General features: G+C 27.0%; 1 protein-coding gene across 2 annotated transcripts in view; it reads left to right on the forward strand.

Annotated features, from left to right (window-relative positions):
* The first annotated feature begins 381 nt into the window (after positions 1–381).
* The window catches only part of LOC106692513 (neuropeptide CCHamide-1), a 110,690-nt gene continuing 96,962 nt past the window's right edge, over positions 382–14,109 (forward strand). The window contains exon 1 of one of the 2 annotated variants that reach the window (XM_014438491.2): positions 382–449. In XM_014438491.2, coding sequence (XP_014293977.1) covers positions 383–449 — 67 coding nt within the window. In that variant the 5' untranslated portion in view covers position 382. The remainder of the gene's footprint in view (positions 450–14,109) is intronic. The other variant, XM_014438492.3, reaches the window with a different exon arrangement.

Here is a 14,109-nt window from a genome sequence, read left to right on the forward strand (position 1 = left end):
GCCTCCATTTTTTATTGCACTTAACTATAGATGGCAAAGTCATTAATTTTGAATATTAATTGTATATAGAGTTCATTAAAGTAATCAAAAATTGCTCTAAAATAGCTGTGGTTTTCTCATGGGCTGTTATATTGTACTTATAACTAAACTAAGGTCCAGTAATTTATGATTTTTCGAATTAAAAAATACCTCTTACCTTGTATCATTTAATGAATTGGTCTGGTCGTAATCGTGGAATTCCCCCTACAGGAAGATTTTCCACAAGCAGGGGATGATTTCGAATTGAAAACTAGCCGAGTGGGGCAGGCGGGGGCGGTGGGAGTGGCGGGGGATGTATATATATACTGCTGGAGGCGGCGTACCATCTCACTACCCCTCCAGCATGCACCACCTCTACACGCTCCTTGTCATGGCAACCATAATCGCCTCAGCACCCACCTACGCATCAGGTAACAAATAAAAAAAAGGATAATTTTTTATTAAAATTCAAAAAGTCATTACGAATAATTTTAAAAAATATATATGTATATACATACCTACAATGGTACCTTCATTGAAAATGAAAACACGAAACGCCTTTAATAAAATTATAATGATGATGAAAAGCGTGAAATTAGTCCTTTTGAATTAAAACATATATTTTTTAATTCAAAAGAATTAATTGAAACAACGTTTCGGTTTATTCATTCTAGAAAAAAAAAATCTGAAACATCATTCCTCAATTTATATTTTGCCAATTTATTGTTAAAACTTTAAAATTTGTTTTTGCCTTTAAATATACATATTTAATTGAAGCTAAGTAATGAACGATTGCCAAGGCAACATTTTAATTTTCTACTTTTATTATCATCACTGAATTAATACGATAGCTTTTTTTTTCTCGTTTTTAGTTTATAATAATTTTTTATTTTTTATAATTATATTTATCAGATTGGTATTTAGGATTTGTTTAAATAAAAAATCCGAATTTCTACATATCTACTCCATACTGCTCCTTTTTTTCTTTCTTTTTTTTTTTACTATTGAAAGGAATTTCTTCTTATTATTTTTTAAATGCAAGAAATTGATGAATTAATCCTCTTAGATGAAAATTGGTTTAGTATCTTAAAAAAAAAAAGTTACAAAATTGATACAAAATCATTTTTTAAGTGATATTAAAAGTAACAAAAATATTAAAGTACAAAAAAAATGTGAAAATTGTTAAATACATAACAATATTTATCTGAACAGAAAATCTTGTTATAAGAAAAGGAAGATGCGTCTTTAGTTCCAGCTAATTTAACTAAAAAAATTAACTAAAATAGTATTATTAAATTAACATGTATATATTAAAAAAAAAAAATTATTAGCTTTCTTGAACGGCTGGCTACGTTATAGGGAAAAAATAATTTGTTTCTTAATTTATTTGAATTTTTTTTTATATAAACTATAATCATAAATTTTGTTAAATCGATTATTATTATAAAAGTTTTCTGACATTTTTAGAAGTATTTATGTGTTAAAGTTACGTTGAACTTCAATCTTTCAGCACAAAGTGAAATTCTATAGATTCTTTAAGAATTAACACCGTCGAAGATTAATTTTAAGGAAATTCGAGACTAGTCTATATGATTCTACAAATCTAGTTGCAATTTAAAATTATATGTAATTTGGAATAAGAATTTAAAGTTTCTGTTTAGATAATAAAAAAAAATTATTTAATTTAATTAATGCTTTATCTTCAATGGCATAATATTCTTGTTGATAGATACTTATAGTAATTCTAAGTCATTGCATACATTTCTTCCGTACATTTAGCATTTATTTTGGTTATGTCTATAAATTACATTCAAAGCGTAATATTTTATTAATATTATACATACAAGCTAAATATTTTATCATATTTCAAAACAAAATTATATAAAAAAAAATTTATAAACTTTCAACTGCCACTTGCCACGACAGTTAAATTGGTTAACTGATAACCGCTAGTAGTTAACTAGGCATAATCCATTTCATAAGTTGCTAAAGTTGTAAAATAATTCAATATCGCTTGGCTTTTAACGGAATTTAAAATGACTTTCCTTACCTGGATGAAAATTTATAGTACATTCGCTAAGCCATATTACTATGTTATATTAATATGTAATATACTATGTTATATTAATATGTAATATACTATGTTATATTAATATGTAATATACCATGTTATATTAATATGTAATATACTATGTTATATTACTAAATCAATCGTACAAATAAAAAATACGGTAGTATCGATCCCTATCGGCTCTTAGAAGCAATGAATTTTGAAGAATGAGGTTCAAAATGAAGTGTCATGCAGAAGAGACCGATCTCAATTTTGATTCTTAAATTCTTACTGGAACTTAAAAAAAAAAAAAAGTGAGAGGTTTCAAAACTCTTGACAGAGGTAAGTTGGCGGATCGGGACAGTAAAAATCGAGTTTCAAACATTTTGATTCCTGAGGAACGTATGCTGGTCCCTGTGTTTTAAATTCCAAAAATGAACAGTTTTTATCATAATGCACGAATTAGGCTCGGGGAAAATCTCATTCTAAGGTTATCTTACACAAAGCCATGGTTTCCTTGGGATACTTAAGCGACAATGAAAGAACTGCTCAGCCTATTTTTATTTTTGATGGCTCAAATTATTCAACAAGAAAATAATTGCTTCAAATCCGTTTAGTCTGTCCATATGTGCTTATATAACAATATTTTTAAATAAACATTTAACCAATTGATAGGTTTCTTGCTCAAACTACATAGTTTTCCAAGAATGCTTAGAACGATTTAAGCACAAAATACAAAAAAAAAATTGTATTGAGTACCTTTTCTGAATAAGTAACGTTTTTTTTTTTTTAAAGAACGGCTCTATAGATTTAAAATTTTCATGTCTCAAATTATGGCACCCTTAGAAAATTCGTAGCCCATGTACGGTCCACCAATGAGGCCTCAGCGTCAATTTAAAGTTAATTTGAGTCCAATTAATTGAAATGATCCTAAATATTGTGTAATAAATTAATAATAAATAACACTTGAACAACAAAATTATTATTCTAAATACCATGATAATAATTTATTAATATTGTGAATTAAATAGATGAAAAGATAATAATAATAATAATTAGTGATATTATTATATCAGATTTTTTAAGACTGACTTTTTTTTAATATTATTATTATTTAAATTTAATTTTGACTAAATTTTCTTTTATGTTTTTGGCTTAGCGCGATTAAAAAATAAGAAGTAATTTAAAGCAAAAGATTTTTAAACGTAAATATTTAAGTACAATACTACTAGGATCTTTCGAAACTCTTTAGTTATGGTAAAATAAAATATTTAATGCATTCTGCACATCTCTAAAACCTGAATTTTTCATTAAAAATGATAGATACGGTGCATAAATCTTCCAATATGCCAACAAAACTAACTTACTAAAACTTTTTTTTTTTTGTAATATCTTTATTGAAATTTACAACTGTATATTATATAATAAATTGAGTAAATTTGATCTTAGTTAAAATGGAGTGTTACAGGCGTGTAGAGCAACTACCCATTGGTAGCACTCTAATGACATTTTACATTAGCTTGTCTCGTGGCCATCTTCTTTTCAGGCGCCTCGGAAGATTGTCAGGAATGGAAGAGGATGGAAGGTTAGAAACTAGGGGTCTTGAGTGGTTAGGGAGTTTGTAATGGAAGGAGTGATATCTGGTTCGGGCTAGATCGGTACCTACTAAACCTAAACAACTTCAATCAAAATTACTAAGACTGATCAACAGTTTCATTTAATCTTCTAGATTTTTCAGATCCCGGACTTAATACCACCTTCAAAAGTTCCCCAAAAAAAGGCCATCCTTTTTTGTCTTATAATCTCACAAGAGGAAATCATAACGCGAAAAAAGCCATCCTTCCCCGCCGGATCCGCCTAACTAAGCCCCCATGGATCGACGGTCCATAATTTCTTAAAATGGGAAGAGCAGGCTTTAAAATAGTTTAATCTAGCAATATTTAAAAAGTACCTGAAATTGATAAACGGCGTGGCAGCCTTACTAAACAAATGATAATCTTGTTGTTCTGGTTTTATTTATTATTAATTTATAACTGAATATCAAAGATCAATTTTATCAATCGGACACACTTAGACACCTCGTAAATGGTATTATTTTTTAATGTAAATTATCTATTAAAAAACGTTATTGATAATAAAACTTCATTCATTCATTTAAATATTATTAAAATATGTCATTCATTTTTTAAAAAAAAGAAGAATAGCTATGATAGTTTTGCACTGAATAAGAAACAACATAAAATAACTTTCTTTAGTCTCTACTGCATTATTAAATTATAAGCTGTAATAAGAAAAGTTATACGATATTATGCCAGCCAGTATAAAAATATTGGCTAGCATAAAAAAGCACACAAAAGTGGTATAACTAATCAAATCAAATTTTAGAGGACTAGATTGTCAAATAATGCTGGTTATAAAATCGTATGCACTTGTTTATAACTAAGATACTTAGTACTATATTTTACAATTTATACAAGTAAATTTTTTTCATTAATAATTCAATTAAATTGTGCCGGATATTAAACCAAAAAAAATAGTAATTAATAAACTAAAAATATGATTCCAATAATTTTATTTTATTTTACCATATTTAAATTGTAGGAAAAAAGTTAAATCCTTTAAAATTTAAAACTTGAAAAAATATCAAATCAGTAATAAAAAATATGATGCAATGCGTGGATCACACAAATATATCAACCATATATAAGTAAGTGGAGGTAAAATATATTTCCACTAATTTTATTTTATTGCTTTTACCGTTTAAACTTTTTACATTTAAATTTTAGGGGGCATTTTCACTGTCACATTAAAAAAAATCAGTAATTATTAATCTGAAAAAAAGCAAATCAGTAATAAAAAATATGATGCAGTGCGTGCATCACACAAATATATACACTATATATAAGTGAATGAAAGTAAAAATAAATATAAGAAGACGGTCTGAGTTGCGGTAAAATAAAGAACATATAGTTTATAACTATTTTAATTTCCAACGTTTGGCCCCACTTTTCAGAGCTTCATACCCCTGATTTTTTTTAATTTAATTAATTTAATTTTTAATAATAATAATTTAATTTTTTTAATCAGAAGATGAAGCCCTGCAAAGTGGGGCGAAATGTCGGACATTAAAATAGTTATAAACTATTTGTTCTTTTTTTGACCGCAACCATGACCATCTTCTTATATTTAAATTTTTACGGTCAACTATATATACATATAGAAAGTAAAAATATGATCCAATAAGTTTATGTATTTATTTATTTATTTATTACCACATTTATATTTTAGATAACATTCCCACCTTATAATCTAACACGATAAAAGGCTTCTTTAGCTTTTTCTTTCTCAAATTATTTAATGCCTAAATTTGTGATACTTGATGTATTAAAAGAAGCATGCGCATTTCAACTGAACATGTTCGATGTTTTACTTTTGGTTCAAACTCATGTTCTACATCTCTGCCTAAATCATTTCGTACCGATGTAAAAACTTTATCGTCGGAAATAAGAAGAGGGAATTTCCCTAATGAACCCAATCCCACCGTTTACCAGGCCTTTTGCTACATGTTGAGCATTAACATAACTTTGCCTCCAACGAATATTTCGAACGTCTTTGGTAGGCCTCCAGCTTATTTATATCAGCAGTAATATATCGTTTATCCTGGAATTTTTCCATTCGAATTTTTTCAAGTCGACCGGGCCGTTCTTCGCTCCTCATTTAACCATTTTAATCCTTTGACAATAGTGTGCTATACATTTTATATATGTCTAGGGAATTTTAGCTAGGTGAACTGAAGTGAGTTTGACTGTCCGACACACATGAAACAATATAGAATATTTAAAAATTCAAATATTTTTATATAAATCATCTTATTTTAGAATATTAAATATTTTAATAATCTAAACATACTAAACAATTGGAATTTATGATAAATAACATACTTGCATGGCAATGAAGAAGAATATATATAATTAAATAAAGTGAAAATAGTAACATACTAGGTCTGTTGTGGAGTTGAAAGAAAAGAAAAACATAAAGCATTCCTACTTTGACTCAGACTTATTACATGCATTCATTCTGGTCATTTCTGAACTAAATGGCAAAGTCGAATGAGTAAAAAAATAATTAAATTCATATTTATACCAATGAAATAACGAAAATTATCAATTATTAGGTTTATGTTTTGAATGTTCTAATTGCACACATAAATATCTAATCAGAGGTCCGATACTCAATGCGTCAAAAAGGTGCTTCTTTCACTTGATGTAAAATTTAAGCCTTCATTCAAGTTTATTAAAGTATACTCCTTTTTTTAAGTATAATTAAAAGACCAATCTACTGATCATTATATATTCGATTCCAGCGTTCTCAGATTATAAATTTAGACGCGATTTTTTTATATTCCAATTTTTTTAATCTATTCTCAAAATTCGATTCGTTTCTTATCAAAGAGTTTATCTTATACATCCTATATCAGGGGTGGCCAATTTTGATCTATCATCGATCGCTCGCAATGTCTGGGGTGGGATTCCGTGTACCGTGGACTTAGAAGACAACTTTCCAACAATAGTTTCAGACATATTTCATATGGATCAAAGTTATTAATTATCTATGTTCTTTTAATTCTACTGGACGTGAGTTTTTTGGCTATTAAAATAATTATTGTTCTTATTTTTTACGTAGGTAGATTAGCCGTATATCTTTATTTCAGTATGATTTGTACTCAGCGAGATATTAAAAGGTTTGCAAAAAGTAAATCATATTATTCTTTTATAATACATTTTCCTACTCCTATGACAAGTATATCGCGGAACGCTTATAAGATAAAAAGCAGATCTTATATTCAGAAAAGTTGGCCACCTCTGTACAATATCATTTAAAGGTGTACCCCTTCATTTATAAGGCCAGCAAACACGCAATTTTATTCGGTAATGCGGTGTAATATTCCATAACTACGGAAGGGGCGATTCAGCGATTACATAACTAATTACTAAATGACATATTCTTTTTGTTTTAGAATTATAAACGTTTATTCTCCTATAAACATTTTGGCATTGTCATCCGATCTCGCTTAGGTTTATTAGAAGAAAAAATATATCTGATGAATCTGAATAAACATTAAAACCAAAGAGTTCTTTCTTCATATTTATTGTTCAATTCCATGAACCATTTATTCTTTTTTTTTTGTAATTATTAAAAAAAAAATCAAAAGATCACTATACAATAGACCAGAATAAATAAAAAAAAAAGAGGATAAGAAAGTAATAGCATTAAAATAAAATTTTTAAAATATAAATAAAAAAAAATCATAAAATTGTAGCTAAAGGGTATGCAAATATAAAATTCATAAAAGAGCTGACATACAATTTGTAACACATGAAATCTACTCAAATATTGTTATAACATTGAAGAAATAGTTATATCTACTCTATAAAATCAGCAGCTTAATTTTATCTGAATTCTTTTTTTATGGTTATTGGTATCAGTTCATATGTAGATAATATGCGAATGTAGATAGAAACATATTAAAATTAAATATTTGATTTATTTGTTAATATATAATAATATTATTTTTTTTAAAAATATAAGTTTAAAGATTATTTAAAAAAAGAAAATCCATTACAAAGTACATTATAGTGAGATATTGTGAATCGATGACAAATAATGTGGACGAAAACAGGGTAAAAGTACATTAAAAATAATTTTAGAGATGTTGGGAAAAAAATTGATGAATTTATTTGAAAATTGTTTTCACTGAATCACGCGGTAATAAAAAAAAAAGGATTTAAAGATATTTATTAACTTTGATATAATTTACTCCTTGGGCTTTCACTCCACAAAGTTTTTCATTTATCTTGGATTTCCTTTACGGTGTAACTAAAAATTATTAAAAAAATACGTCAATCCCTGGGGTACCTATAGCCACAAATGCCGTGCAGAGGAAGTCATACTAACCGGGTTAAGAATAGGTCACACGAGGCTCTCTAACTCTTATCTTATTTTTTTTTTTTTAAAAACGCCTCCGAACTACCAGTATCGCAATAAAAATTTGACAATTATCAATATTTTTCAAGAATCCCCAAATTTCATATCACACCTGAATAGCTTAGGATTAAACTCGGATATTTTAAAAAACCTCAGAGATGATAATAAAACAGTGAAATTGGTGTTTTTAAAATTATTTTTTAAAAACAAAAGGTTTACTGAGCCAAATATAATATGAGACAAACAACAAAAAATTCAATTAAATAAGAAATTAAATTAAAAAAATGTAAGAATAATTAAATAAGGTATAATTGGCTTTAATAACCAATATATTTTATGCCATTTAACATAAACAAACTTTGATAGAATTATCATAATTTTATTGTATATATTTAATTTTTTTTTTGTGGTCAATTTTATTAGTGATATTAAAAAATAAATAAATCTAGAGAACTATTGTTGGCTCAAGGATAAAATAGATCCCAGCTTTCCTTTTATATCAGTATAAATTAATAGTTAAATGTCTAATTATGACATTAATTTTTATGATTTAATGAAATTTAAAACATTCTTATGAGTTTACTTTTAGTGAAAAACTGTCGATTTTAACTTCTTGATGCAAGCGTTGATATACAGATCTATCAAATCAATATTACTTATAACATATCAAATATAATTACTATTAATATTCAATAATGATTAATCCTATCAATTATTTTTGCTTGATCAGTTTTGAGATTTAAATGAATAATTTTATTTTTATGTTACTTTTTTATAGTTTGTTAGTTTCTGGTAGGTTAAAAGTCAATTTAAGAGTTAAAAAAATAAGCAATTTCGTACCTAAGTGTCTATGTAAAACGGTAAGACCGAAATAAAAAATTCATATCACTTTTCTGGTTATGATATAACCATAATATGTTTGAAATAATTCCATGAAATTTAAAGAAATGTTATTATATTAAAAATCTTTTAAATTAATTTACGCCTATTAAGCTCTATCTCATAAAAACCTATTGAAGATTGAAGGATTCGAATTCGCGGTCAGTAAATCTGCAGAGCGGTAGCCGAAATGTTTGATAAGTGAGTTAAAGTTTGTCCTGTGACCACGGACCAGCACTAACAGTAACAGATAACCACACAAAAAAAATATCTTTTACGACCTAGAGTAAACGTCATATGTGTGGTCCGGTTTTTGCTATACTAACAAGTGTTGTACATAAAAAGATTTATAAAGTTTTCAATATGTTTTTTATGCCACTTATAGCTTTACACGATTTGTTGTAAATAAATTGTCATTTGTGTAGTAACATGCCAGGTGAAATACTGCATAGGTATCATTTACTGGAGTTGTTCAATTTTTTCAAAACCAATATTCTTGTATAAGTTTATATAGCCTTTATATTCAAAAAATAGTCTAATTTTTTCATTCCGTATAAAAAAAAAATAAATAAAATTATTCCTTATTACGAATTAAATTGAAAAAATATAATTTAAAAATAATACGAACTCACTTTAACATCGACGAAAAGAGACCGGAATCCGATTTCAAAAGTCATATTAAACTTTCTAATATTATAATTTTTTATATTATATTAAGTAAATTTAATATGACTTATGTATTCCTTTGAAAATATATAGAACTTTATATAATTGTGAAGGCTTCACTACAAAAGCAAAAAAATGTGCTATAGAGAAAAAAAATACATGTTAGTGCTTTTAAAATAGTTACAATGAAATTGAAGAAAAAGTTCTAGATTATTAGTATTATGATTATACTGATTATTGTGACGAAAATATTGGTAAGTATGATGTTTCTGTTGCAACTCAATATATTTAAGATGCTTAAGAATGAAATGTTCCAAACTACTGAAATCTGGTGTGGTGCGCGAATCTCAAAGCTTTCACTTTCACCATAAGTACGCCCCCAAGTTTTGTATAGATTGGTGGGCTCGTGTTGAAGTGTTTGCTATTTTTATGGTCTATTATTTTATGCTATACAAATAAAATATAAAGATCAGGGAAGGAAAAAGTTATGAATGATAAATTTGTATTTTCTCGTTATTGTAAAAATTTGTACTTTAGTGTTTCTCGGTGTTGGAAGAACGAATTAATGCTGCCCATTCCAATAATACAGTTTATACGAATAGAACTTTAGCGAAATAAAATCAGAAAAGATCTTGGTTTTTCCCGTTCGAATCGGATAAATCTATTTTTTTTTCTCCATTAGTTATGTTTCGAATTATATAATATTTTGTATTTATCCATTTTATATTATGACTAACGATGAAAACTGATTTTTTTGTTGAAACAAACAAAACTCTTTAGTAAGTAAGTACCTTGGTACTTTAGAGAGAGATTTTTTGAAAAATTCACCATTTAAGCGCTGTGAGACTCTTTAAATAGAGAATAAAACCTACCTGTATTAAAGACCATTGAATTCTACATTGACATGCTGAGTTTAATCAAAATCGTTAAATCGGTGTTTTAGAAAATCGAAAAAATGTGAAAAATCTAATTTTTATCAGAAAATTTGCTGTCGCATTCCAGACATATATTTACCTTAATATGTAATTTCAGTTTCGTACGATTTTTCGTTTTGTTCACTTTTCACCCACTGACCATTTTGCGAGATTTGGTTATTTGGACTAAAAGGATCTGTATTTTCGTCGAAAACTGGAATTCGAAATTTCACACGATCGCAATATTTCCTCTTATTACATATTCCTATATATCCTATTCATCAGTAAGTAAAAGAGAACTGTTGATAACTTCAAAAAAAAGTTTTTAATTGCATAATATTTGAAATACATATACATACATAATATCGACTAACAAATATCGATTATATATCGAAGAATTATGAGCAATGATACAGATATTCACTATTATACATTATTATTTCGCTACATCAATAAATATTTCACTATAAAAAAAATAAAAAATGGAATACAGGAAATGAAAACACATATTCCACATGATATCTCTTGAGACAGTTATACAATTAATTTTCACAAATAAAATAAAATAATTTAATAATACTCAAAATAAAATAAAATGCATTTACTTATTTACACATTATACTTTTTTTTTGTTCCCCATTTATTTCGGTGACTGATCATTATATCTTACATAGTTAATAGTTTTAAGTTATAATTCATATTTATTAATAATGTCGAATTGTAATCTCATGAATCCTAATATTGATTTTGATAAAACCTTTGACATAACTGGACATTTGCATCTTGTGAATTTTATTTTAGGTTTTCAAACTCCTACGCTTTAAGACAGGTGTGCTATTCCCGAAGGAATCATACTACGAAGCGAAAATATGACACTTTAGATTGTCTTTTCGTGTATGTAGGGATCTTCCTTCACTCTTAAGTAGCAACCCCGGTGTGGCTGCTTATTCAAGTAGGGGAAGAGAGAATGATATAATACCGGAGAAAAATTCGAACATAAACAATCTTTTAAACTGCATAAAAAATACTAAATACATATACTAAGACATTTGATTTATATAATAAAAATAATTGATTTTTTTATGTTTTGTGATGTATCCCTTCAGAACAGTAATGCAGAAAATAAAAATTGAGCTTTGGAATGTCTTAGGTTAGAAAGCGAAAAATCAGCAAATAAAATAAAATAAATAATTTGAAATCGTAACTTCTAATAATTAATTTAAACAACATAATAACCGACAGTAAAGAGCGAATAATGTCAAAAGTTCATACTTACAAATTTTTAAATGAATAAGAGAACATCAGTTCATAATACTTAAAATAATATATTATTAATAAAATAATAGCGAAATAACTGAGAGAATAATAAAAACAAAATCAAGAAATACAAAAATAAATAATATCAAATCACAATGTAGCTTCTAACAATAAATTGAAAAAGGAAAAATGATGATTGACAATTAAAGACATATAGTGTTAAAAGTCCATATTTACAAAGTTTTAATGAATAAAATAACATCACCCTAGATCATAAAAGAAGGATGAATCATAAAATGAAAGAAAATACAAAAAATATTTTCTTTTTATTTCATTTCTTATTTTCTTTTGTTTTTTAAAGTTTTTTTTTACTTCGTGATAATAATTCACAATACAATTTATATATTTTTTGTATCTATATAAATGGCTAAAATATGGACGAATTAAAATTCAGATCTGACATAATTTTAGTAATGAAAGGCTCACGATTTATCATGTTTATTTTTCGTCACTGACGGTAAAGAAACTCTTCAAAATGAGTTTTTAATCATTAGTTTTGATGAAGTATTTAAATAAATAGGCATATCGATAAAAATTCACTTTTGAGAAATGATAGATAGGGATGAGTACGTACATGAATATGAATGTATGGAATTTCAGGTTAATTAACTAATAAAATCGATATTTATCCTGAATATGTTTTTACAATATTTTATAAGGGTCTCTCAAACAAGGAAACCGGACCTCGAAAAGTTAAAAGAGAAAAACCTGGGGATTAAACTTGGGTTTGATCACGTTACCTCTTAGTGTGGGCAGAGGCCAGTGGTCTGTACCATCAAAATTACAACTAAACTCTTAATCGGTTACAGTGCTAAATGTTTTTATTTTTTTATTTTAATTTTTATCCAACCCACCTTTGTACATTAATGTTCAAAATGTCGGACAGAGGATTAAAAAGAAGTTATAGTTCTTCTAAGAGGTGCAATTTATTCCAATTCACCGTGGGATTTTTTAAAGTTTTTATAGCAAGATGAAGTTGGTTTATTTTTAGTGTTTTTTAAAAGTCTAAAATTAAATATTAAATTGCTTTCTATTTCTGAGAAATACGTTTGACATTCTAAGGTAATAGCGGTAGTATTAGAAACTGACTTTCAGGAATCGTTTAGCACTTACAAAAAAAAAATAGATAAAATTTATTTTAAATTTCTGCTTAGAGTGAGAAACACAGAGATTTTCGATTGCTGGAATAGTAACAAAGCACTTTGAAAGAATAACATAGAGACCGGTAATCCGTTGTGAAAGGGATACACTCAATAAACAAAGATTGTTTTCAAGTTTTCAGTTTGGAACGGTAATCTTTTCAACCGAATAAATCCATTGTATGCCGTAGGTATTCGGGTAAAGCCTTTATCATTCTAATTAGTTATATATATACGAATTTAAAAGGGATGTACGTTTCACTAAGGTTTGTCGACCAATCTGTAACTCATAATTCCTTTTTTATTTTAAAAAATTTTCTTAGTATTACTTATTGTGAATTGAACCTTTAAAAATAAATCCATGCTACATTAATCCTGAAAGAACCAAACCCTACTAGTAACTTTAGAATCGATATTTGCTTTCTTTACAAATGCTAGGTATCGAAATCATTTAGAATTCGAAAGATAAGTAATGATGATAGCGTTGGTTAAAACATTAGTTGCAGCTACAACTAAAGCTAAATTAACAGTATTTGTAATATTATGTTAATAGCTATAATTCCATAACTAATTCTTGTAACTTAAATTATCTGTTGGTTGAATAAGTGAAGCAATAATAACCAAAATATTAATCCATAACAATAACAGTTATTATAACTAATGTCTAAGATACAAATATTTTTTTTAAATAATCAAATTGATTTTAACTTATCAAAATTGAATATCGTTTGCTGCATGTTTTATAAATTGCTTATTATTTATAGTTATTGTTTAGATAGATTTCATACTATCGAAATGTTCTAATGGAAGTGAATCGAAACTTTTTTACATATAGATTAACCTGTTAGACTGACAAATCTATTTCTAATTTCTTCCAATACCAGTAAAATATCGAATCTATCGATATAATTGTCAGATGAAATTAATTATTCTGTTTTATATTATCAGTAACGAAATTATTAGAAAACTTACTTATTTCTAAAAGGAGTTAACCAATCATTCTTCTTCCGAAAAAGAGTGAGGTCTGGTTTAAAATTAAAAATCTTAAAATAAATTATTAGAGGATTCGAAAAAGGTTCCTTGGCGTTAGTAGAACAGTTCCTTACTACTGAGCTATCACGCTCTCAATCAAGAATATATA

The sequence above is a fragment of the Halyomorpha halys genome, unplaced genomic scaffold (genome assembly GCF_000696795.3).
Source record: "Halyomorpha halys isolate HHAL.00 unplaced genomic scaffold, Hhal_1.1 Scaffold58.1, whole genome shotgun sequence".
NCBI lineage: Eukaryota > Metazoa > Arthropoda > Insecta > Hemiptera > Pentatomidae > Halyomorpha > Halyomorpha halys.